This window comes from Octodon degus, unplaced genomic scaffold (assembly GCF_000260255.1).
Source record: "Octodon degus isolate 3935 unplaced genomic scaffold, OctDeg1.0 scaffold00009, whole genome shotgun sequence".
Lineage (NCBI taxonomy): Eukaryota > Metazoa > Chordata > Mammalia > Rodentia > Octodontidae > Octodon > Octodon degus.
In genome coordinates, this window is record NW_004524585.1 from 12437521 (window position 1) to 12464367 (window position 26847).

General features: G+C 40.8%; 2 protein-coding genes across 2 annotated transcripts; one reads left to right on the plus strand and one right to left on the minus strand.

Moving 5' to 3' along the window:
• Positions 1–8204, minus strand: LOC101567272 (alpha-1,3-mannosyl-glycoprotein 4-beta-N-acetylglucosaminyltransferase-like protein MGAT4E). Its single transcript, XM_012512841.1, has 2 exons — positions 7991–8204; positions 1–599 (listed from the first exon to the last, which is right to left on the minus strand). The coding sequence occupies exons 1-2, from the start codon at positions 8202–8204 to the stop codon at positions 1–3; spliced, it is 813 nt and encodes a 270-aa protein (XP_012368295.1).
• Tmem183a (transmembrane protein 183A) lies at positions 8113–25070 on the plus strand. The gene is made up of 8 exons (XM_004625367.3): positions 8113–8311; positions 8480–8569; positions 9376–9543; positions 15794–15953; positions 17024–17204; positions 19555–19635; positions 23004–23159; positions 24383–25070. Exons 1-8 carry the CDS (start codon positions 8203–8205, stop codon positions 24566–24568), a joined length of 1131 nt encoding a protein of 376 aa, XP_004625424.1. The 5' UTR covers positions 8113–8202; the 3' UTR covers positions 24569–25070.
• Positions 25071–26847: the final 1777 nt, after the last annotated feature.

The following is a 26847-nucleotide window of genomic DNA, read 5'->3' on the forward strand; positions in this document are numbered from 1 at the left end:
CTACCCGCCTGTGTTTAAGTATGACTGGAGCTGTCCGAACCAAGAGGAAGCAAAATTCGATGGTAGTGGGTGAGTGGGAGTGTCCTCGGGGAAGAGGAGGAAGAAGGAAGCCAGGTGAGTGAGGTCACGCATGTGGAAAACTCGCCCAGACAATCTCAGGCTGGAGAACTCTAGGACCACCCAAGGGAGGTCCTTCCAGGCCAGCGCCGCCCAGTAAATGGCAGACAAGAATCTGGGGGCACACCGGACTCTGTCCTGCATCAGCAGGAAGTACTCGGAAAGGTTGCTGGCAAAGTGCATGAGGAGGGCATAATCTACCTTCTGCCTGGAATAAAGCGACTGGCAGGTGGAGAACTGGTTCTCATGCCTCAGTGCGGAGCCACCGAGGAGACCATGGACCACGAGCAATGTGCGGCGCGAAGACCTCTGAGATACTGGCGACTGTCTGAGCCAAGCGGGGTCAGGGTCTGACAGGTGGACCAGCACCAGCATGCACTCCAGGTCGTGTGCTGAGGAAGCTTGGAACAGGGACCGCAGGGTTGCCAGGAGGTAGGTGCCGTGGGGTCGCTGCACTGAGGGAATCCCCACCGTCAGCAGCTCTGGGGGAGACAAAGACCTTTAGTGCTTCAGGATGGTGGAGAGGTCCCAGGCCTCCCCCCAGGCCTCCCTTTCCCACTGTCCTCTTTGCTAAGAGGCCAGGCAAGATTGTGTCTGCCCCTCAGCTTGCTCCTGTCTGCTTTTCAACAGGGTTTGTGATCAAACCCTTTCAGTTAGTGTAAATTCTCTTTCCTAGTCTGATTTTACCTGATTCCTTGGCTATACCCTTTGTAAATCTTTGTAATCTTAGTCCCAAACTCACAGCAATCTATAAAAACAAAAGTCAAAATCAGGCAAAGTGGCACATGCTTGTAATCCGAGCACTCAGGAGGCTGAGGCAGGAGGATCTCCAAGAGCACAAGGCCAGCTTAAAATGTATCATGAGTTCAAGATTAGCCTGCCTTTATAGTGCGACTATCTGAAAAACAAACAAACAACAAAAACAACACGCTCAGATTTTGGATGTTCTTTCAATTGTGGTGCTTTAGAAGATTGCATTTAATTTTTGGACCCTGTTGTAAAGAAGGGCTTTTGAAAAGGTAGTAATATCACAATTGGGAGGAAAGGAACAGAGCTGGCTAATCAAGAAAAGTGTGTCCTCTTAAAATGGATGTATCGGTCTTCAAGAAGAGCCAGGAAGTGTCGACCATGTTATAGCAGAGGGTACTCACTCATGTGAACAGTGACAAAACAGACAGTGATAGAGCAAACGGAAGATTTCTCAGACTTAGGGAGAAGTTAAAGGAAGTATGAGAGAGTTAAAGGAAGTATGTGAGTGGGATTGGCCACAGAATGAAATTGCTTACGTAAATGTAAAATGAGAAATTCTCACAGAATGCAAAGGAAAAGACCAAAGAAATCAGCATGTGTGCACGTGTGAGCGCGCGCGCACACACACACACACACACACACACACACACAGAGGAGAGACAGAGAGCTATAGAGGGTCCATCCAGGAGATACAACACATGTGGACAGGAATACCTAAAACAGAGCAAGGCAAATGAAGCTCAAGTAATAATGAAGACACTACAGGGAGATAGCTCAGCAACATAAGCTCCTGCCTGGCAAGCACAAGGTCCTGTGTTCCATCCCCATCCCACCACCCCCCACCAAAAAAATGTATAGAAACTAATTGGAGCCAGGCCTGGTGGCTCATGCCTGTAACAACCAGCACTCAGGAGGCTGAGGCAGGAGGATCACTGTGAGTTGGGGCGAGCCTTGGCTACATAAAACAAGCAAGCAAACAAACAGAATTGAAGAAAACTTTCTAGAGTTGAAGAACAAAGTAGAACTGCAAATGGAAAGGCTCACCTGGTACTGTTAAAATGTAATGAAGAAAAAGCAACACTTAGATGACACATAAACATATCCTGGTGGGTTTTTTAAATTTCAAAGATAAAGAAAAAATTTTGCAGTAGAGAAAGTAAGTTACTCATATGGGTGAAACAGTCAGTCTGGCCTCAGATTTTTCTCTTGCAATTTTAAATACCAGAAGCCCATGGAATGATATCCACAAAGTTTTAAAAAAATCATTGATTTAGTACAGGGTCTTGTTACCCAGCTCAGACTCGTAGTGATCCTCCTGTCTCAGCCTCCCCTTCACTGAGATTACATGGCATACAGTACTGGGGTTTGAACCCAAGTCCTTGTGCTTGCCAGGCAACACTTAGACTGCTGAGCTATCTCCTCAGCCTCAATATCTACAAAGTTTGAAGGAAAAATAATCTTGAATCAAGATTTAACTATCCTTCCAAGCTAATGTTTCCATATGAAGGCAACTGGAAGATGTTCTCATATATGAGGAGATTAAGAAAATGTATCAACCAAGAACTTTCTCTGAAAATTTACTGAATGATTGTCTATAGCCAACTGAGAATATAATTACAAATAACGAAGGAGCAGAGTGGCCACTGTAGGAGAGATTTGGTGGGGCTCATTTCAACTGGTTAAGAAGTGTTAAGTTCAAAATCCTTACATGGAGGGCAAGAAAACTAAATGCAAAAATTGATCTGTAAGCTAGATCTAAAAATTTCAATTTATGTAGTTTTTAAATTGTCAAAGTGCCTGTCAAATAGTCAATAGCAGGCAAATGTAGTTTTATTTTTCCATGTAATATTATAGGAAAAGATGAATGCTGTTAAGCAAATGTACGTGAAATCAAAGTGCTTTGTCACTGTGGTAAAGACGGGCAACTAGGACATTCTAAATGTTAATCTGACAAGATTGAAAAATGGTACAGCTTTATTTTATAATGGTAGTATTGATAATGTAAAGAGAGAATTACCAAAGCACTGACTGGAGAGAGGTAGATAAAATGTTGTTGGATTGACCGAACAAAAGTTACCGCATCAGACGGCAGTTTATATAAACCAATTTGTCATTGAGTTATAGAAAAAAATAGAATATGTTCACCCCAAATTTCTGAAATGAAAGAAGTGGTGAAAAAAAACCAAGAAAAAGTAACAAAAGAAAAACACCAAGAAAGTATTAAAATTAGCATAAAAGTGAAAAGACAGAGGTGAATTATACTCATAATTGCTTAAATTTCCAATCAATAAGATCCAAACTGAGTAAAAAAAATCAATCTCAGCTTCAAGATTCTAGCATTTATATAAAACAAAGATTAAAAGTTTATAAAAGTAATTGAAACTCTTTAGGTCATAGAGATGGAGAACAACATTGTTATTAGGCCGAAATAAGGACATTACAAGATAGTTACATTTGGAAGACTGGTAAATGACACATGTAAGATTAGCATGTAAGATTAGTATTCCCTATCTTGGGGTGGTAGCTTTACTGTGGTTAACTGATACAGACATATATTTTACAATGCATATTTAAAACTATTGCATTTTATGTATTTAAGTCTCACTGAGTTATCCTTTAATTAAAGAGAATACATAGAGCAAAAACAAAATCAATAACCAGCACCTACTTGGACTGATACCCATCCCCAATACAGCAGATTATGAGAACACAAGGTATGGAAGAAGGGCAAAGAGTTTTTTCACTGTGCGAGTTAGGAAGGGAAGTGAGCAAAAGGAGTGTTGTGAAGAATGGGATCCCCTAAACACACAAAAAAGAGAAGTTAGAAATTCTTAGAAATATAAGAAAATATAACAAGAAAATTCAGGGGTCGCTGGCTAGCCAGCCTGGAGAGCAAAGCGTCAATTGACTAGTGGGTTTTAAAGCTCAAGTTTGGAGGCAAAAAGCAACAATCAGATGAGGCAGGTGTGGTACTACATCCCTATAAATAAAGAGTTTGGGAGGCTGAGGCAGAAGGATCATGCATTCAAGCCCTAACAGCAAATAAGAAAAAAAAAAAAAGAGCGTAGGGCCAGCCAGATAGCTCAGCAGATTAAAGTGCCTGCTTAAGGGGTTCAATCACCAGCCTGCAGTGCCAGCCCCGCCCCTGGGGTGCACTGAGATGGCAGAAAAGACTGGGCATTGTGGTGCACGCCTGTAATCCCAGCGCTTGGGAGGCTGAAAAATAGGAAGGATCACTATAATTTGATCTGTGTAGTGAGACCCTGTAGACCCTGTCCTACATACATTAAAAAAAAAAAAGGCGAGCTTATCACAAGTTCCGGCCACGTCATGAAATCCTATCTAAAAAAAGAAAGAACACAATAAATAAAGCAAGCTGGTGGAGAAGTAGAGTCCATGGGTAAAAATTACTCTTGCTAGACGTAGACATGAATGGTCGAAGAGGGAGAAACGTTTGGTACGTAGATGTTTTCAAAATGGAATAGATGTGAGTATACTTGGGGATTAATGAAGGAGCAAGACCAGACTCATTTCTGTAATTCCGATGTGTTTCGTTTTGCTGTCAATTTTTAAATTTTAATAGGCCCCCAAAATCTTGATCCTATAAGTAAGGCTATACTGCCCCTATGTGGTATAAACTAACAAGGAACTTGATTCTTGCTGTAAAGAGCCAGATGGATATTTTTGACCTTGAGAGTGGGTCAAAAGTATTCTATTTCCTTTGTAAAGGAAAAGTAACATAGGGGCTGGGGAGATAGCTCAGTGGAATAAATGCTTGCCTGGCTAATGCAAGGTCCTGAGTTTGATCCCTGGTACCACAAAAAAAAAAAAAAAAAGTAACAATATCTTTTTTGAGGTTGCAGCTACAGTGGAACTCTGGTCCATGAGCTCTTAGTGATGTGTAGATGTGGCTTTAAGAGGGGGAAGGGCAGAAGGAAAACCAAGAAATGGGAAGAGGATGAAAAAAATGTTGAAGTATTATGTACTTGTATCAATTCCCCATGATGAACATAATCATGTATTACAAACATGTATTTATAAATAAAAATAAAATTTTATTTAAAAATTAAACCCATATCCTCACCTCTCAGTCCCCCAAAGACACTGTAAAGGTAGAGTTGGAAACAGTGGTGGCAGATCACCTAATTAGAATGACCCCAACAAGCCACCATGGAAAACTCCTGCCAAAGATGTGTAAAAGAACCAGTGCAGATCCCCACCAAGATTTTGAGAGCCACTCTGTGGCCAACTTGTGGTGAAAGTCCACAAATAGGTTAGACTCACATAGCCCTGAGATACACTGACCCCTCCAATCAGTACATGGCCAGGTGTAAGGTCAAAGTCAGTATCACAGTCTAAAGTGACTGTTTCAATAAATTGCTTACAGCTATTTGAAAAAAGAGAATGAGCCACAGATAAAATGTCAATAGGCCTCGCTATGTTCTAGTAACACTTTATTTACAAAAACAGGCAGGAGTGAGCTTTGGTTTGTAACCCCTGGTTTACTGGTTCTTGATCTAAACTTGTGATTTCTAGTGTATGGATTGAATATTAAAATTACCTAAAGATGCCAGGCACTGTGGCACACACCTGTAATCCCAGCACTCAGGAGGCTGAAGCAGGAGGATTGCTAAACTACAAGTTTGAGGGCAGCCTGAGCTACAAAGTAGGCTGAAGGCCAGCCTGCACTGAGTAGTAAGACCCTATCTCAAAAAGACAACAAATTAACTTTTCAAAGATCAAATAGATAATACGTAGCAGAAGGATCCTGGACCCAAGTAGGGCTGACTTCAGAATCTGTACTTTTAATATTTTTAAAATATTGCTTCATGTTAGTAAACTGCCTCCAATACAAAATATCACTGACACATATTTCTTCAAAACAGTAGGAATGATTTTCTAATGCCTCCAAAGAGAAGACCCCCAGGCTTTAGGATTTCAGACTATTAATATTCAAGTAATACAGATTTTTGGCAACCAATATAAATTTTCCAACTTAAATTTTTGACAATAAAGAATCTTGAAAAGCAAACATCATTTATTTACTACTGGTATGAAGTAAAGGATAATTTAGAACAAAAAGTAGAGTAAATAAAATCCAGAAAGCTAGAATTCTAATACTACACACATTCATAATTTGTCCTTAAATTTCCCACTTCGTTGAGAAAATTCTAGAATGACCTTCTCCTTCCACTCACTTCCTAATATGTTAATCAACTCCATTTAAACATAATAGCAACTTCAATAACTTTCACAATGGTCTTTCTAGAAAGCCTGAATCTTTGGGTTTGAAAATTAACAATGCCACTGGTGCACGGTTGTTTTTTAATGAAATATGAAAGAAAATTTTAAAGTGGCCAGAGGACGTACGGACACTAAGAGGTTTAAGATTTCCTTAGTCTTCAAACTAAGGAAAGATGAAATAATTTTGTGAACTTGCATTTCTGTCATTTGAATGCATTAAGATAAATATGTTAAGAAATAACATTTCAGGGGGCCTGCCCCTTAGCTCAGCTCTTTAAGTGGCTGCTTCAGCAAAGCAGCCAGGCTCACGTTGCTGTGCTTCAAGCCTCACAACTCAAGGCAGCCAAACCTGCCCTGAAGGCATTCAGAGAAAAAAAAAAAAAAAAAAAAAGAAATAACATTTCAGTTAAAACCTCAAAGTTTTTCATAGAGACCTGGTATTAATAGGATCTATAACTATTGCATATTTGATTCCCTCCAGAGTTGGAATGTTTTAAACATGGTGTCACATATGCACCAAGGATCTACAAGGATGAAAGGCTCATGAATTTTTTATTGATAACGTGAAATGAGAAGGCTCAGTGGTTACTATCTGCATTCTGAACTAAATTACGAAGGATAAATTATGTATACATGGAAAATTCTTTGAAACAATTTTTGTTAATAGTTCACTAGACTTTGTTTTTCTAAAAAATATTTACACATAACCGAAAGTGATGCTACAGTATGTAAATTATTTACAACTGTGCAGTAAGGTGTTGCAAAATAATGTATCTAGAAGGCAGCAAAGTACATTGTGAAGGTATATAAAACCATACAGCGTCCCAGATACACTCTGTGTAGCATTATTGGCTCTAGTGTTTCAAGTTAGGTTCTCAGAAAGAGAAACAAAATGTCCAAGATTAAAGGTAAAAACATACACACCACGTGGGTTTGGATTTGACTCCATTGAGAAGCACTTTCAGCTTACTTTAATGCACTGTAAGTGGATATCACTAAAGAAAATAAAAGAAGCACTTTTCTTACATGTATGAAAAAGAACAAGATTTTATAACAAAATAGAGAACATCAGTTCATGCTAGACCTTTCTTCGTTATAACTTTTGAGGAAATTAAATTTGAACAATTCACAATTGTACGAAATTACATTCGGCTTCAATTATGAGTCTAGGGTCAAGCCTGTTAACACCTGTTACTTTTCGTGGTAGTCTGTTACATAAGGCAAGTAAAAACCAGCGACTTGCTCCAAATGATTTTGTGTAGGGTATAAAAGCCAATTACATCGAAAATGAGAGTCCTTTTGTAAATATTTTAGGATGGATCCAACAGATTGAATCTCTGCCATCTAAATTCTGTTTCTCAAACTAGGGATTTTTCACCCTTTTAAAAGCTGCAAGTAAATTAGAAAGATAAAGAACGTAATTCAGGACTTTTCAGTAGGGTGGAAAGATCATTTTCTTTGATCTACCTATAGTTTTACTTTTTTTTAAATTTATTTTTTGCGGTACCGGGGATTGAACTCAGGATCTTGCGCTTGCCAGGTACGCGCTTATTCTACTGAGCTATCTCCCTGGCTCCTCTACTTAGGCGATGATGATAGCTTGTAAAACTTTTAAAGACTTTCTTCTTTTATTTTGAGAATTTAAAAATTTGAAGTTTTCGTCAAAGGGATGACAGTGCAGACTCCTAACCCCACGTCGGCACAGCGGGCGCTGTCTTTGGGCCCGAGCGCAAGAGATGGAACATGAGGAACACAGCGCGCTACGTCTGGGGGTAACCTCGGCTAGGGGCAGAGGATTGATCGGCAGGAGAAAAAACCTGGGAGACCAGGATCTGAAGTCGGTTCTTAACCCACCCGGCTGTGAGCCAGGGTGGGACACCTGGGATCAGCCGCAGAGAGCTCCGCCGGATGCCCGGCGCCGGGCGATGACGCGAGCGGACGGCGGAGCTCATTGGCTCCCGCGGAGGGGCGTGGGCTGCCGGCGACTCGGGGCCTGGGTCTCGCGAGAGCGCGGCGCGGCGCGGCGGGGGTGGCCGTGGAGCCGGGCGGAGCTGGCCCTGGGCTCCGGGCTCCCGCGCTCTGGCCGGAGACATGGCCCGGGGTCCCGGGGCTTTAGGCCAGCCTCGCCCCAGCACGACAACCATGCCCAAGAGAGGAAAGCGACTCAAGTTCCGGGCCCACGACGCCTGCTCGGGGAGAGGTGGGCGAGGGCGCGGGGCGCGAAGGGACCCCGGGGAGGGCCGGGAGGGGCGCGCCGGCCGGGAGGCGACGCTGCGCTGCGGCAAGAGGCACCCGATGGGACGCTGGAGGTCTTGGGGGGAGACGCTTGGCGGCAGCCTCACCCTCGAGGGTTGGCGCTGTGTTTCAGTGACCGTGGCGGATTATGCCAACTCGGATCCGGCAGTCGTGCGGTCTGGACGGATTAAGAAAGCCGTGGCCAACGCTGTTCAGCAGGAAGGTAGGCTCACAGCAAGTCTTTTTACACTCAGGCTGTGAAGACAGAACTAGTCGTTTTGTTTCTCTGGGATTCGGCTCAGTGTTTTTCCCTGCAGTCCTTTGGTCATCTTCCCATAAGCCTGTGTGCCCTTTCTGTTTGCTGTCAGGCTCGAAGGGGTGGGGCGGGAGGGGGAGAATTAGCCAAGTGTAACAGTTTCCGTAGCTGAAACATTGTATTTGTGTACTCTTTTTTTTTTTTTTTTAAAGTTTCCATTGCTCCCTTATTGGGTATTAATCTCAGTCCTGTAGTTTACATGTGCTTTGCTCTGCAGTTTGCGTCCTTGGTGTGCGCTTTTTTTCCCACCTTGCGTTTCTCATGCGTTTAAGCTTTTTACTCATGGGTCCCTGAAGCTTGTGTTTTACATATTACACTTAGGATCAGTTCAGGTTAAATTGGATGCAATTCCTCACAGACGTTGCTCCTTAGAATTTATGTAAATGAGAATAGAATTTGTCTTTTGCTTTTATCCTGCAGGGTTCATGGTGGATGAATTGCACGTTCCCCCCTTCTCTTTCCTCCTCCTCCTCCTCTTCCTCCTCGTGTTTTTAAGGAGTTAGTTTCTGCAACTTTGGAGTCACTTTGCCTATTGCTTTTTATTTTTAATATTAAAATGCTACATTTGTGTTGGATTTGGTCATAAGTATTCCGCTTTCTCCAACAGACTCACAGTGTTCCCTTACCCCTTCCCTGATAGATCCTGATATCTTGGTGAAGCCATTTTTGGATGGAGCTATGCACCATCTCATTCTTCCTTTGTCTTTTCCTAGTAAAGTCTCTTTGTGGCTTGGAAGCCTCCCAGGTTCCTGCAGAGGAAGCCTTTTCTGGGGCTGGTGAACCCTGTGACATCATTGATAGTAGCGATGAAATGGATGCCCAGGAGGAAAGCATCCAGGAGAGAACTGTCTCCAGAAAGAAGAAAAGCAAGAGACATAAAGGTACAGAGCTTTCTCTCATCTGGCTCATTAGTCCCATCGTGGGAACAGATTGACACTGTCATGTTCTCACACCAGGAGGGGAAATTCAAGTGGGGATACCTTTGGGGAACCAGAGTTTGGAGAAAACCTAGCTTTCAACTGAGATCTTGGTAGTAGGATGATACCTGTTAATATATCTGGCCTTTTTGCTTTTGTTTAAATTTGAGAAGGAAGGAGATTGGGAAGAGTCATCAATTCTGCAGCTGTGAACTGGATTGCAGTAGCTATTTGTTGACAGTACGTCAGAGTATAAGGAAACAGAGATGACAAATGGTTTTCCCATATATATGAATTATGTGTAAACAGTTTTATTTCAAATATAGTTAGATGTAATCTTGAGACTTTAAAGGCTCTGCAGTTATTAATGTTTCCTTATGTCTAATTGGTACTGTGGAAAACAGAAAAATTGGTGATATTTACCTCCACATGATGAACAAGCCTTTAAAGCAGAAAAAATTAAACTAATAGTACATAATGTGTAAACTGTCATTCAGAATCATATGTTTTGGCCTAGACTTAATGAGTTAGAATCTCATGGAATGGGGCCAGAATAGCTGTTACTAATAAAAATAAAGATGGTTTGGATGGTCAGCTAGGCTTAGGGGAAGCTGAGGAGTTAAAAAATGTGTGTTTGGGGTCTCGGATCTGTCAGATCTTTCACCTTTCTGTGTAAGAATTAGATAATAGATATTCCTATTTGTTAAACTCTTGAAACCAGTGAATTAGTAAAGTGATATTACTTCACTCTTCTATCAGTTATTTTTGATGCTATCCCTTTTTTCCAAGATTGCAAAATTGACATTACTGTTTCTCAAACTTCATTCTTCCTTAATTTCTCACTTAAGGTTCCTTCTTACCATCCCCATTTTATAGGAATTTATATAATACATTATGACACACTCCACAAGAATGCTATATGCTTAGACTTTTTTTTCTCCCCCGACCCCTCTTTTTTTTTTAAGACATGGTCTTGCTGTGAAGTTCAGGTTGGCCTTGAGCTCACTTTGTAGCTCAGGCTGGTCTTGAACTCACAACAATCCTTCTGCCTCAGCCTCCCGAGTGCTGGGATTATAGGCATATACCACTAGGCCCAGCAGTCTTAGATTTTAATTAAAAAAAATCTTTTAAATGTTTTATGTATTTTTAAAATTTATTTGTTTGATACAGGGTCTTGCTACGCAGCTTGGACTCGTAGCGATCCTCCTGTCTCAGTCTCCCCAGTGCTGAGATTACAGTGCACCACCATCCCTGGTTATAGTGCCTGGCATGGTGTGTCCAGGGTTCTGGAGCTAGCACAACACACAGTACTGGGGATTGAATCTAGGTCTTTGAGCTTGCCAGGTTGGCACTTAGACTGCTGAGCTATCTCCCCAGCCTAAAAAATCTTTATTGAGATAAAATGCATTTTTTTTTTTTTTTAACTTTTTTGAGACAGGGTTTTGCTATATAGTTCAAGCCGGGCTTGAGCTAACTAGCCCATGCTGCTCTTTGAATCCTAGGTGATTCTCCTGCCTCAGCTTCCTGAGTGCTGGAATTACAGGCATGTGCTACAAGACCTGGCTTAAAATGCATTTTATTTTTATTATTTATTTGGTGGAACCAGGGATTAAACTGAGGCCCTTGCGCTTGCCAGGCAAGCACTTCTTCTACTAAGCTATCTCCCGGCCCCTTAAAATGCATTTTAAAGTACATAATTTGCCAGACAAGGTGGTACATGCCTATAATCCCAGCATTTGGGAGGCTGAGACAGGAGGATCACCATGAGCTTGAGACCAGCCCTGAACTACATAGTTAGTTTAATACCTGGCTGAAGTACATGATGATACCCTGTCTCAAAAAAGTAAAATAAAATAATATGTAAAGTGCATAAATAGTTTTATAGCATTGTGCAGCCATCAACAAGATCTAAGTTTAACATTTCCTTTATCTCAAAAAGAAACTCCATTCTTCTTAACATCGTTCCTTGCTGTCCAAGGCCTACGCCTGCCAGCCTTTGTAGATCTGGATATTTCATAAAAATGAAATCATATAATATGGTCTTTTGTGTCTGGTTTCTTTTACTCATCATAATGTTTTCATAAAGATTCATCAATATTGTGGCATATATTAGTAATTGATTCATTTGTGTTGCTTGTTACTTGACTGTTATCGGAGTACTACTATGAACATTCATAGGTAAGTTTCATTTCTGTAAGGTAGGAGTGACATTGCTGGGTCATGTAGTAACCTGTGTTTAACTTTTTGAGCAACTGCCGAACTGTTTTTCAAAGTGGCTGCATCATTCCATAATTTTACCAGCAGTGTTGAAGGTTCCATTTTCTCCACATCCTTCTCGTTTTTTTACTTTTTAAATTACAGTGAATGTGGTATCTTATTGTGCCTTTTTTTTTTCTTTTTTTTCTTTTTTTTTTTTTTTTTGTCTTTTGTCTTTTATGACAGGGGCTTGCTATGTAGTTCAGGCAGGCCTTCCACTCACTGTGTAGCCCAGGCTAGCCTCAACTCAGAACTCACAGTGATCCTCTTGCCTCAGTGGAGTGCTGAGATTATAGGCATGTGTCCTCACACCCAGCCCATGTTGAGTTTCTTTTTGGTCCCATGACTCTTGCATACTGAGAATTGAACCCAGGCATACTCTGTCACACTACATCACCATCCCCCATCCCTTTTTTTATCTTTTTGATATAGGTTCTTGCTGTGCAATTCAGAGTGGCGTTGGCTCACTTTGTAGCCCAGGCTGGTCTTCAATTCTCAATAATCATCTTGCCTCAGCCTCGATCCTCCTACCTCAGCCTCCCGAGTGCTGGGATTACAGGGGTGTGCCACCACACCTGGCTGCTATCCCTTTTTTATTTAGAGACAGATTCTTGCTAAGTTGCCAGCTAGCCTCTAACTAGGATAGCTAGGATTACATGTGTGCACTTCTGTGCTCACACTTTTAGCTTCTTTTTCCTGAGGACTGTACAATAAAAAGAATATAGTGCACTCCTCAGTCTCAACTCAGGACCATTTATATTTAACCACCAATCCTGTCACTCATTTCAGTTTTGTTTTTTGTTTTCTTCTTTTGCCTTTTTGAGACAAGGTCTCGCCATGCAGTTCAGGTTGGCCTTAAGCTCACTCTGTGGCCCAGGCTGGTCTCTTAACTTGCAGTGATCCTCCTGCCTCAGCCTCCCAAGTATTGGGATTACAGGCATGTGTCACCATGCCCAGCTCATTTCACATTGTCTTGAAATAATCCCTGTAAATATTTTAGTGTGTACCTCAAAAGTTAAATACTACTCTTTAAAAACATCATCACAGCTAAAGTACTTAAGTGTGTGTGTTTAGTGGTACCAGGGATCGAACTCAGGACCTTGCACTTGCCTGGCAAGTACTTATTCCACTGAGCTATCTCCCTAGCTCCGTGTGTGTTTATTACTAGGGACTAAACCCAGGATCTTCACACTGAGCTACATCTCCAGCCTTTAAAAATTTTTTTTTATTTTGAGACGAGGTCTTGCTAAGGCGCTGAGTTGCCCATGTTCAGCTTCAATGTGCAATCTTCCTGCTTCACTTGGGATTAGAGGTGTGTATCTCCATGCCTGGATTAAATTTCTTAGTTATGTGTAAAACACCAACATTTCTTCATTAATGACTAAATTTTGTCCCTAAAGACAAATAATTTTGAGCAGTATTCTGCTTTGTTAAAGTCTTTATAGGCCTCAGTAGAAGACATTCTGATAGCCATTTGCATTCTCTTTCAGAGAAAGAGAGAGGTTAGAGGGAGGGAGAAGGGGGGAAGTGGGTTCTTGACTTGGTAGTATGTTGAGCCTTGAACAGTTATTGGAGATTGTAAGAAGGGGAAGGAGCCAGGAAAGAAGGTGGTGTTTTAGATGTGTTGGTGTCTCTTAGGAAGAAACTCACACAAGAGCATGGTTGACTCATAGGACTGCAGGAAGCAGCCACAGAAACAGGGGCAACCACAAAAGCAGGGAAGTGATGTGTAGGGGCTTTTTGCCCAGGCTAAAGGAAAGCTGGCTTTAGGGTAGTAGTATGACTAGATCTGAACTAAGGATTAGGACTTGGGCCCAGATATAGGTGTCTTTATGGAGTCTATATTGTTACTGAAACCTGAGGTATACAGTAGACCTCAAGGTCAAGGTAAAAAGCACTAATGAAGTCTGGAGGAGAAGGAGGTGTGGGTACTTTGTCAAGGCATAATTGACTATCTTTTGCCAGGATATCAGGCCAAACTGGCAATGAAGCTAGAAGGCACTAAAATGAAAGACTAGGCTGGCGAGATAGCCTGGTTGTCTAAGTGCCTGCCTGGCAAGTGCAAGGACCCGGGTTTGATCACCAGTACCATATCCGTGCCGGCCCTGGAACCCTGGGCATGCTGTGCCACCACCAAAACTGGGCATGGTGGCACATACTTGGAATCCCAGTGCTGGGGAGGCCGAGACAGGAGGAACACTATGAGTCTGAGCTGCTTAGTGAGACTCTGCACCAAGTAAATAGATAAATGATTTTTTTTTTAAAAAAGAAAAAACTTTATAGGCAGTTTAAAAAAATTTTTTTTCCATAATTTTATTGAGAAACAAATAGCAATGAGACAGTTTCAAATCAAATTGATAGGACAGTTTCAATAATTAACACATTGCATACTCTTTTCCTGGTGGTTATTTGCTCCACAAGATGGAGACATGATATTCTATTTGCAAACACCATTAGAACAAATCCCTCTATTCATTAAGAGAATGTAACTATATATCTGTCCTAACCACTTTGAATACAAAGATACAAAATGGACATTCATCTGTATCCCCTTTTTTTGTTAAGTTCTGTTATTTGAATATTATAGGTGTGTAAACTCAGTAAAATATTCTAAAAGAGTCCAATAGCCCATAATAGTATTGGGTCTTCCGCATGACTGGCAATGTCAGAAATTGTTGACCTGAGTCCCCTACAGCTCAACATAACAGCATGGCTTTACTTCTTATATTTCGTTTTTATACTTTCCTGCTGGATGGTTAAGACCAAGGTAAAGCAGGACCTATGCAACAAGGGTTGTAGCTTTTGGGTCTGATAAGGTCAGTGAAATCCCCTCAGGATTTATCCTGAGATCCTGTACCTCAGATTGTAGAACCTTTGTCAGTGTCAACCATGTGGATGAGTCACGGCCATTGCTTGGCCATTGTGCTCTCTGTGAAAGCCTGAGAGAATGTTTTCTCTCCTTAGGCACACTCTACATCATCGATCACTTTCCTCTTTGGCCCCATAATCTCCTTGATCAGAAAATTTGGGACACTACTGAGTTACATGACGTTACAGTACAAATTCTCATATGTCCTGAGTCTTAATTGACCGTGGAAGGCTAGGGCCAAAATGTTGGCTTTCCTTGCAACCCTCCCTTTGCTCTAATTTTGGTCTGCAAACTTAGGTTGTTAACCATCCAGAAGACAAGCTTATTGTTATTACCATACAACTTAGGCTGTTAAGTATAGGCAGTTTTTAAATAATGATTATGCACTGTAACTTACCTGGTTTTTATTTATTTTTACTATTTTTAATTTTAGGGGTTTGTTTTTGAGACAGGGTCACACTCTTCAGTTCAGGCTGGCCTTGAACTCACTATGTAGCTTCCTGCCTCGGGCTCCCAGGTGCTGGGATTGCAGGCGTGCATCCTTATACCCAGGTTATCTTTTTTTTTTTTTTTTTTTTTTTTTTTTTTTTTTTTTTTAATATAGTTTGCACCTAAAATTTCCTCATATAACCCTAAAATTTGTTTTATTATTTATACTTATGGAAGTGACTGTTTGGTGGATGGAGACTGCAAAAAAATCCAAGGCAAACTTTCTAATGCAAAGCCAGAGTTTAGAGTCCGAAAGGTGGATTCTGTTTACCTAAGTAGCAAGGCTTTATTTTCTTATTACTGAAATGGACACAACATATTTTCCTTATTTCTATTGAAGAATTATTAATGTTGAGTGATATATGCAGAGATACTTTGAAAACTTTAAAATATTATGTAAATAGTTGTGAGCATAAAGGCCTTAAGGACAGGACATACTCGCTTGGGCAACAGGAGGCAAAGGCTTTCAGCTGCTAAAATTAGCAGGGAGCAATAAGCTGGAGGGCTTTGGGTGGGCCTATTTAAAACCTTTTCTCTAACTGTGCAGGTCCTGGGAGAAGCAAGATGATTATCATTAGGTGTTTCTTATTTCTGTTTTAGAAGACCTAGATGGGGCTGGAGGAGAAGAGTATCCCATGGATATTTGGCTCTTGCTGGCCTCTTACATCCGTCCTGAAGATATTGTGAATTTTTCCCTGATTTGTAAGAATGCCTGGACTGTCACTTGCACTGCTGCCTTTTGGACCAGGTTGTACCGAAGGTATGACTGTGCAGTGCTTACTTTACTTTCTGTGTAGCTGATTCATTGGTGTTTCTCATTTGGAGCCACTCCCCAGATGGTGACCTCTTTTGACTTGCTCTGTGACCCTAGCTCTGGGCTCCTAGACCTCTCTGTAATTTCAGTTTGAAATTAATTCACTAAGATAATTGTCTTCTCTGTGGTTGGTTCTTTTCTCACACTAGTATCAACTTCTCTTTAAAAAAATTGCTTAAGCTCTCAGAAAGAACTGATTTTGCTATTTCTTCAAAGGTTTATTTTAGCTGGAATATTCAGACAATACAGATGTCTGTTTATCTTTCTGTACTGGATTAGTAGTTTCTTAGATTTCTCAGTCATCTGGAAGTATTTTATTTATTTATTTATTTATTTATTTATTTATTTATTTTTGTCTTTTTTTGAGACAGCGTCTCAGTTCAGGCTGGCCTTGAGCTCACTTTGTAGCCCAGGCTGGTCTCGATCTCACAGTGACTGTCCTGCTTCAGCCTCTTGAGTGCTGAGATTACAGGTGTGCTCCACTATTCCCAGAAATGTATCATTTTTGTATTTATGCTGTCCCATATAGCATGGTAGTGGTGATGAATGAGTGAATTATCAGATTAGTGGAAGGCCAGCTTTTGACATGGTTTGCAGAAGGGTCGTACAGATTGCAAGTTGTTAGTGAGACTGTTAATGAGAATGGATGTTGAGGTAGAAGAAAGTGGAGAACTCACTGAGATATTTGACAGGAGAACCTGATAGCTTTTCTACAGGACAGTTTCTCTTTGAGCAGCTAAAGTGTATTATGCTGATATTGGTTCAGATATATTCTAGAGTGAAATAATCAGGATTTGAATTTTTAAAACAAGTGCAGTGCAGGTTTACAGGGTAAAAGAGCAAAAGACACTGAGAAGATAAAGAGAGGTTTGTAGGCATGTGAGAGCTGGGACAAGCTACCTGCCGGCCAGTGGCACAATGTAGTGGGTTCATACAGAGACCAGAAGTCATACGTGACTGACCTGGAGCAGGAGAGACAGGTCACACATTGGTAGGAGTAATGTGTCATGTTTCAGGCACTACACGCTGGATGCTTCTCTGCCTCTGCGCCTGCAACCAGAGTCCATGGAGAAGCTGCGCTGTCTCCGGGCGTGTGTGATCCGATCTCTGTACCATATGTACGAACCATTTGCTGCTCGCATCTCCAAGAATCCAGCCATTCCAGAAAGCACCCCCACCACATTAAAGAATTCCAAAGTAAGTGAGGATCAGCACTGGGGTCTCACTGATGGACTCTTGAGTGGTGGGCCTGTTACTGTGGCTTGTGTTCAACTTCTTTGTTGGGGAGGGCAGTGGGTGCTAAGAGACTGATGTAAACCTTCAAGGCTCAAAGATTTCATTTCTCCAAGACCTCCTACCATGCTGGGCTGGCTTATGTTACTTTTACTTACAGCTTTCTTGTGCTGACTTCAATGGTTTTCACTTAGAAAAGTACTAATGAAAAGGTAGATGTATATAAACATTTTTAAAAGGTACTTAAATTATGATTCAAAGATATAATGTGGGCAACTCTTTTTTTTTTTTCCTAATGCAACTGACATCTGGGATTTCCCTTTATTCTTGACCTCTGTAAAGGATTCTGGTGTAGCTTTCTTTAGCATTGTTAAGTGCCCAATGCCATGCTCTGGCAGATAGTTTCAGAGACTGTAAGGAACTCTGATTCACGAGCCTTTGGGCTCTACCTGTGTTTCAGGCTATTTTAATCTTAGGATTCTTCCAGTATTTTGCATTCATACATTATATTCAGGTTTGTGGCATTCTTCTAGGTCTACTAGCTTTGATGTATTTTCTCCTTTGTGATAAAATTTCTAAGTGAAGTCACTTTTGCCAAGCTTTAGTGGTATAGGAGATACGATTATGTAGGTAGGTTGAGGTTTTATCCCTTTTCTTAGTCATCTAATATCGTTGTTTACATTTAGTGTCTTTTGAAGTTGTAGGTAATTTATTTTTCTAATACATGGGAATTGAACCCAGGGCCTCGTGCATGTTAGTGTAGGTAATTTTTATTACTCTGTTCCTGTGCAAAATCTGATGTTCTGTAGCACTTCCTGTTCTCTTGGACTTTGTCTTGATGGCCATGGACATTATATGATTCTCCTTACCTAGTCTAGCTCTAGGTTGGGTGATCATATTGCATGGGTTATATATGAATTAGAAGAGTACTTTTGATTTCAAGATAATTAAGGTTTCCCCTTAGGGTTGCAGATGATGGGGCCATTGGCTGAACTCAATTTAAAATTGTGGTGATAGATTTAGAGCAGGAGTAGCAAGCTGTGAGAGTAGAGTTTCACCAGCTGCTGCTTCTGCTTGTAATATGAGTGGACCTTGTATCATCTCACATTTACAGTATCCCTCCCCCAGAAACATTTGAAGTATCAGACTGACTATGGGGAGGGCGGGATCATCCTGAAGTTAACCCTGCTAGGTGTGAATCAGTGCTGGGAGAAGAGCAGCATTGGGCAAACTCCTCACTCTTGACACATCTTATCGGCTCCAGTGCACGATGCAAGGGCTACTGCTTAAGTTCTAAAATACCTATCTCTTCATATTCTTATCACTGTTCATTTTTTAACAATAGACTGTGCAAAGCCAAAGTGAAATGAAAACCCAGACCTTAATCCAGGTAGTAAGCTCAGGCCATCTAGCTGCTGCTTCTTTGTCTGTTCAAGATCTTCTAAAGAGGTGTGAGACCTGCAGTGGCAGGTGTCCCATGCATGGCCTTGCCATTAGTATGCCAACAAGCGCATGGCATTCAGGAAGTTGCCAGCATGCCTAAAGGAAATTGTCCCCTGTTCCTGGACTCCAGCTTTTCGCATTTGATTCCCCCTCTCTCTCTTTTCAGTAGCATAGCTTGTGTGGGACACTGGAGCCGTTGTGATGGCAGCAGAAGTGTTTTCCCCTTAAAGCCAAGCCCATTATTTTTGATGGAACAGCAGGACGTACAGGGCATGTCTGAAGGGCAGGACAGCTGGCACGGCGGAGGACCCACCCCTTGTCCCCTGGGAGGTACTTCACTTCTTGTGCTTAACCCTAGCTGTAGCCTGACTTTCACTGAGGGGTTTCCTCCAGACTGGATTGACCCCAGCTCTGTGGATCCCTTACCGGCTGTCTGCTCCCAGAAGGTCCTGAGCGGCTTGCCCCTATTGGAGGGCCAGCTCTTCTTGCCTGTCCTATGGCTACATCATCTTGCCTGGTGGTGACTGGTGGCCCCTACATTTTAATATAGAGCAGTGGCCTGTTCAAACAGAAAATGCCCTGGTGTCTAGATACCATGATTTGTGTTTTTAAAGATGAGAACAGTAGGGATTGATCTCAGTAACCTCTGAGGTTGACATATTCGTCCCTCTTTCACTTATTGAACAGTCCTGGGACTGTCTTTTCCTGTTGTACTAGTGTCAAATTGGGGATCTCTGTGCCAGAGTAAAATCTCAGCATGGGAACTGTGTTTAGCTGTAGAACTGTCAGAGAGGTTTTGCGCTGATTATTTTTTGCTACTTTACAGTGAATTTTTATATTTTCCCCTTTCAGTTTGTTTTCTTTCTTACAGTGCTTACTTTTCTGGTGCAGAAAGATTGTTGGGAACAGACAGGAACCAATGTGGGAGTTTAATTTCAAGTTCAAAAAACAGGTATGTGGTCTTCCTTATCCTCTCATTGCCTTTTAGGTAATATATTTTTTGCCCATTAGTGGAAAAAATAAGTTGATATTGATTTTTTTGTTTTGTATTTAATACAGGGTCTAAAAGGTCTCACTACACAGATCAGTGTCATAGTGATTCTTTTGTTTTCAGGCAACCAAGAACTGGGATTATAGGCACGCACCATCACACCCAGTTTCAATTGCGCCTCAGGGGCAGGGCTGCCATGGCACGCTGGGAATCTAACTCCAGTCCCTGCATCTGCCTAAGCAGGCGCTTTAGTCCACTGAACTTTCTGGCCAGCCTTATATTGAATTTCTTGGGGTTTTTTTGAGAACTGGGGATTAAATTTAGGCCCTTGCACTTGCAGGGAAATGCTTATTCCACTGAGCCATCTCCCTGGCCCCTATACTGATTTTAAAAAATAATAAAAGTGATATTTTAATCATGAGTTTGTTTGTTTGTTTGTTTTTTGTGGCCAGTTCAGCCTGCCTTGGGGTTGGGGCTGGCACAGCATGTGGTACTGGGGATTGAACTGCGGTCTCTGCACCCTTGCCTAAGCAGGTGCTTTAGACCACTGAGCTATCTCGCCAGCTCCAAGCCATGTATTTTACGTGCCAAAAAAAGTAACATCAGAGTTCATTAAGCATGTGATGATGATATTAAACATAAAAAGAGAATGGACAGAAACTGAATTACATACTTAAGATACTACCATTAGTCTCTATCAAGTAGATTAAAATAGAGAAGAATGAGTAAAAGAATAGTTATTGGATCATACTATATAGTAAAAAATCAGATAATATCTTGTTCTAATGATTTTTTTTTTTTTGGTACTGGGTCTCAAACTCAAGACCTAGCATTGGCCAGACTTGTGCTGCTGAGCTATATCCCCAGCCCCTTGTTCTAATGAACATCACTGGGTATGTTAGGACATTTGTACTATATGAAAGTACCACGGGACAATTTTTTATTTTTATTTATTTTTTTTTTTTTTGAGGCAGGGTCTCACTATGTAGTTTGGGCTGGGCTTGAACTCACTTTGTAGCCCAGGGTGGCCTTGAACTCATGATCAGAATTTAATTTTCTTAGTTCTGCAGCTGGGAAAGTTTAGGGTTAAGGCACTTGCAGTTTCTGTGCTTGGTGAGGCCCTAGTCTCTGCTCCTTATTGTCTTTGTTGGAAAGAAACACTGTCCTCACATAGCACAGGGTGAAGGCCAAAAGGGGTCGAACCTGTTGTGGATCCTTATTTATGAGGGCCGTAATCCCCTTCATGAAGGAGGAACCCTTGTAACCTCATTGCCTCCTAAAGGCTCCACCTCTCAATACCACTGCCCTGAAGATTAACAAATGTTCAAATTGTAACATTAGGTGTATATGACTTTACTCAAATCAAATAATATGTTTGAAAACCTATAATAAAGTATATCCTCTGCACAGTCATGGCTCAAAGTTCATAGTCTTAGTCTTCATGGACTTTTCCTTCGAACCTAACAACTGTTCATGGAAACCCTAACAATTTCGAGGAAAGTGCAGATAACCTCCACAGTTGTGTTGTTTTGTTTTTTGGTGGAGGTTTGCAAGTAGCTAATCTAAGAGCATTATTCAGTTCTTGCTGTTGATTGGCTGCTTCCCTATAACCCATCTCTAGCAGATGCATGAGCATTCCTGTACCATAACAGATTGCTATATCACTTGTAGCTATCCCTCTGTCTGTCTCTCTCTCTCTCTCTCTTTTTTAAGTACTGTCAATCAGACTCATGAGCTTGCACTTGCCAGGCAGGTGCTGTGCCACTGAACTATATATCCCCAGCCCCAATTTGTAACTATCTCGAGTGTTCTTAGTTTTGTTGTTTAAGACCTAAGGTCTCTAAGATCCTCCCAAAATGACCTGCACCTTCTAAGGCTTTATTAATACAGTATTTTATTCAGTTACATTGCTGCAGCAGACAAGCATATTTAGGGTTAAACTATAAAAATAGACATTTTTCTGACTATTTCTGAAATTCACAGTTTTTCATAATTCATAGGTTCTCTAGGAATGTAACCCCCTGAATTTCAAGAGTCCACTTATGCCATGAAGAGAAAAGGAGTAGGAGCTATTTTGTATTGAGAGCTTGTTTTGGATAGCAGGAGAGCACAACTACTTGTTGACCTTGACCGAGGAAATGTTCTCCTCCACCGAGCCAGCAGTGTCAGCAAGGACTCACATAAGGCAGTGCAGGAAGAAGGGGACACCTGCCTAGCCAGCCAGATGAGCCAGATCAACCTAGTCAGTGGGTGACAGATGTCACAGCCAGATTGCCTTCATATCTAACTATTTTATGTTGAAAGACAAAGATAACAACCTAATGTAGAGTAAATCTAGAGTGGATCTGAGGTTAGAGAACAAAGACTTCTCTAAAAGATATTTGGGGGCAACTGAGGAAATTTGAGTATGCTATGGTTATTAGGTGATTTAAAACTTGTGAATTTTCTTATTTGTGGTAATGATGTTATGGCTATGTGTGTCTTTATTCATGCTGAATTAGTGAGGGCAGAGTGTTAATGTTATTTCTAAAATGCTATTTCCAAATAGCTTTGCATCTCTTCTTCCCTAAAATGTATTAAATCAGTAGACAGAATGAGAGGAGGAATGAAAGAGATACAGCAAAATATCCAGTGGTAGCTTATATACAGGAATTTATTACACTGCTTTATTAACCTTTTTATATTTTGAAGACTTAAGAGAGAAATACTTATGATAATGTACTGAAATTGTTAGCCTAAATTTATTTTTGTGGTTCAAAGTGAATGTGTTTGCAAGTGAAAATGATTTAAATGACTTCGTGTCTGAGGCACTGTGGGGAGGCCATAGCCCCTTTGTCTACACTTTGTTCCACCTGTACTTGTACTGGGCCATATGTGCTCTGTCTGGCTTTAGTTCTTAGTCTCAGCAGCTCCATCTTTTCACCTGTCTTCTCTACTTAATAGTTTACTATGAGGCATGGTACAAATGACTTGTACTTTTCCTTATAAGGACAGTTATTTGTCCCTACAAGGACATTTGTCCCTTTCAAAGGTCAGGTTTTCTCTGAGCTATGCATAAAAAACAGTATGTTTATAAAGAGGTGATAAATGCAATTGTAGCTCATTAGCTTTAGTTGAGATGTTGAATTTTCATCAAGTATTTCCTCTAGGCCATTAAATTAATATTTTTTTAAAAAAAATCTTTTACTTTATTTATTTATTTATGTATTTGGTACAGGGTCTTGCTATGCAGCTTGGATTCATAGTGATCTTCCTGTCTCAGCCTTCCTCGTGCTGGGATTACAGGTGTGCGCCACCACAGTAGGTTTTTAATTCTTAATTTTCTTCAGTCTCCTAGATTAAAGAGCAAGTGTGTAGGGCAATTGCAGCCCCCCATTCAATATGAAGATGTCCATACCAATCCAGACCAGGACTGCTGCCTCCTGCAAGTTACGACCCTCAATTTCATCTTTATTCCAATTGTGATGGGGATGATATTTACCCTGGTGAGTAGAACCCAGGATGCTCTCTCTTGTTGCTGTAGACTCTTACTCTACCTAGAGTCTGAAAGAAATTTGTAGTTAACCCTTGAGGAAGACATCTCAGGAACAATAGTCTGAAATCAAACTTGTATGTCAGGTAAGTTAATTATATCTGAGAATGTTTTACTTCTATTTTCTTCTCCAAAGAAAAGGGGAATATTTTTCCATGTTTGTGTGTATGCAGTGATCATTAGTGATTGAGAAACATTATCATGAAAGGAATAATAATGAAGCACATACCAGCCCACGGGCACTGTATATTGGGAGCTTGAGGCATGCACGTCTTGTCATAAACACAGTGTTAAAACCTACGTAATCAGCTCTGTCTTTTGTGTGATGCTCTAACTACTCAGAGTTTGACTAAGAATTAGATTAGTAAGTGACGTATGTGCCTGTAGTTTATTTTTCCATGTTTTAAAAATTTTAATTGAATTGGCAACTGGAAAGTTCATGTTTTCTCTGAGTCTTAGGCTTATGTGCAAAGATACATGATGTTCCCCTCAAAATGAAAATAGCTTTTTAAAATTGTAAAATAAATAATGTAATCTTATGTAAAGAATTTAAATAATGCATAAATATATTGAAACAGTAAAGGTGACTTAGACTTCTATTTGAATTTCTGAAAACTCTTCTAATGTGACTGTGAATATGCTCGTGTTTGTCCTCTCCCAGATAATTTTGTGTAATCAAGATCATGTCCCAGGGAAGGCCCTTCTCCCAGCCTCCAGGTTAAGTAACATTAATGGCCCAGCTATACGTACCTACTCCATATACCTCATACTAATTCTGTATAAATACATGTATTTGGAGATTTATTTAAAAAATGGGATCAGGTTTATGTTTTATGCATCTTCTTTTGCTCAACAGTATCTCATCAAAATCCCTCCGAAGTCATCTCTCTCAGTTCTTATTCAATTTAAAGGAAAATTGCCTCTGATGGTGCCTGTGTGTGTGTATCCTAATGTATTCACCCATCTGTGAGGCTTTCCTTAGTATAATTTAAATGTATGAAGCTGAAAAGACCTTATGAAATCATTGTTTTGATATATTTACAAAGGTGTTAGTGTTCTAACTTAGAAATTAATCTTTTGTCCTTTCCAGTGTAAATCATATCTAGACGGTCGCATTTTGGGGAAATGATGGAAACCGTGGTTATACTGGGTACTAAGTTTGCTTTTCCCTTCTAGTTCACAATTAATGTGAGCACGGACATGCGGCATCATCGAGTGAGACTGGTGTTCCAAGATTCTCCTGTCTGTGGTGGGCGGAACCTGCGCAGTGAACAGGGTGTGCAAGTCATCCTGGACCCAGTGTACAGTGTCCGGCTCTTTGACTGGTGGCATCCGCAGTATCCATTTTCCCTGAGAGCATAGTTACTGCTTCCCATCCCTTGGGGCAGCCCTGAGTCTAGTCCATTAGTAATCAGATTCCAGTATGGAAGGGGCAGCTGGATTGTATATCTGATTAGTAATGCACATGCTCTTTGGATTCCTGGAGCTTCTATTACAGAAAGGAGAAGGATTCAATCAAAAGGAAGACAACTATGATTTATAAACATATTTTAATGTAAAAATTTGCATTTGAAAAGATAAACCTGACCCTGTTTTCTGTGTTAAATCCTAGTTTGGTGCTACCGAGTTTGTTTCTTTATTCTTTCATTCCAGTGGAGAAATGGATGGTCTTGCTGTAGGGAAAAATTAAACTCAAGTCTTAAAGCAAGGAAATTTTCCTCTATGGATCAGAGGAACCCCAAGGCCTAAAATTGTTGCTACTGTTGCTTCCAATGTAGCTGTCCCTCAATTCAAGTAAATATTTTCTCTTATTCCTTTACCCATCTCCAGAAATAAAGCAGGTGACAGGGTTTTCAGAATCTTACAAGATTCACTTGTGTTTTTTAAATTTCAAAATGTTTCCTTTTTATTTAGACATAAAACACATTTACAGCATGTAGGTAAACTTAAAATTATATGGCATCTTCTCAAACCAGTTTGACTTGTGTATCTTTTCTTAAAAAATAATTTTTGGATTTTTATTGCATAAATGTTTTAGCAGTTTTGGATTTTAAGTGTTTTGTTTTTGCATAAGGCTGATAGTGATAATGCTGGGGTCCTTAGTACTGTTCTGAGAACTTTAGCCTGGAAAGGGAGGTGAAGCTATTTCTGTTTTATGGTTGAGAACCTGAGTTAATGACTTACTCAGGGCCATAACAGCCAGTAAACATAGTGTGGGCTCTGACCCAGGTCTTATTTGCTATCCACAAATTAAAAACTCAGACCATTTTTCTCATGGCAGATAATGATGAAAGGGAGCATGCAGAGTGTAACAGACCAAAAAATAAAAGAGTGAGTAAAAACTGATTATTGATTAGCCTAAAAAGTATGTAAGAGTGATGAAAAAATACACATTATTGAGTAAGATGTAAAACAAAGCAAGAAAGTTATTTCAAGAAGGATAGTGCATTTTCTTGAAACTTTTAGGCATTTGTTACACTAAAGGTCATTTCAGAATCACATGGTGTGTTGAAACCATAGGCGCTCCGCTGTGCCCTGCCCTGCGCTGTTACCTCTGCTGTCTTCTGCCTCTGCAGGAGTCTGGCCTTTCGTCCGTGCAGAAATGCTGGTGTCTGCCTGTTGTGAAGGCACTTGGTGGAGCTGGTATGCTCTGAGAAGAGGGCCCTGGGTGTTTCTGTTTGTTTGTTTAAGCAGATAAGCTTTCTGTGCGCACACCAGCACCACCCCTCACCCCTGCCAAAGGTGATCAGAGAGCTGGATATTGTCAGGAATTGGGCATTAAGACAAAATTCTTTAAACATGAAAAGAAAGCCTTGTTAGGGGCTTGTGTTATTGTGAGCCAAACTGCTAAATTAGCATGTTGTTTTTTCCTTACCATCTTCCCCACCCCCCTGCTATTTAAAGAACATTCTTAGGAAGCATCTGCTTATTTCTGCGGCTAAAAGCTTACCCCATTGAGGGTGGTGCTGAAGCTCTTTACACAGAAAGTGAGCCTGGGTCAGTAAAAAACAGAATTTGGACATTTAAGGAATAACAACAACCTAAGGACCAAAAGCACCTCCCAGGTCTCTCCAATAAAGAGTTGCATCTTTGAAGCAGAAGGAGCCAGGAGTGGTTGTGCAGCCTGTAATCAGAGTACTCAGGAGGCTGAGCAGGAAGATTGTTGCAAGTTGGAGGCTAGCTCAAGTGAGCTCAAGGCCAGCCTGACCAGCATAGCTCAAAGTGAGCTCAAGGCCAGCCTGACCAGCATAGCGAGACTGTCTCAAAAAGACCAAACAAAACAAAAAAAGGAAAAAAAAAAGCAAGAAAGAAGAGTAGAATTCCTCATTCCCTGAATAGAAGATGCCATAAAACAGGAGGAAGGTATCGGTGGAACATGTGCCTCCATTTAGGTGTTATTTTAAAAGAGTGTGTGTGTGTGTGTGTGTGTGTGTGTGTGTGTGAGAGAGAGAGAGAGAGAGAGAGAGAGAGAGAGAGAGAGAGAAATAAACTGGGCTTAATAATTGTGTTTTGATTTGACTTCTGAGTTTTTGTGTCAAACTCCGTGGCATGATGTTAGATGTAATGTTGGATATAGCTTCTGTTCTTTTTTGCAACGACACATTTGGGAAAGGGTGTTGTCAGTGTTCTACTGGCTTCAG

What these genes read in the sequence shown, in the direction of transcription:
- Tmem183a (XM_004625367.3), top strand. Translation starts at nt 8,203, where the DNA reads ATGGCCCGGGGTCCCGGGGCTTTAGGCCAGCCTCGCCCCAGCACGACA. An exon ending in CAACGCTGTTCAGCAGGAAG is followed by an intron (nt 8,570 to 9,375) that starts GTAGGCTCACAG and finishes GTCTTTTCCTAG; the next exon opens with TAAAGTCTCTTTGTGGCTTG. An exon ending in TGGACCAGGTTGTACCGAAG is followed by an intron (nt 15,954 to 17,023) that starts GTATGACTGTGC and finishes GTCATGTTTCAG; the next exon opens with GCACTACACGCTGGATGCTT.
- LOC101567272 (XM_012512841.1), bottom strand. Translation starts at nt 8,204, where the DNA reads ATGTCTCCGGCCAGAGCGCGGGAGCCCGGAGCCCAGGGCCAGCTCCGC. An exon ending in CTCTCTGCGGCTGATCCCAG is followed by an intron (nt 600 to 7,990) that starts GTGTCCCACCCT and finishes TGTCTCCCCCAG; the next exon opens with AGCTGCTGACGGTGGGGATT.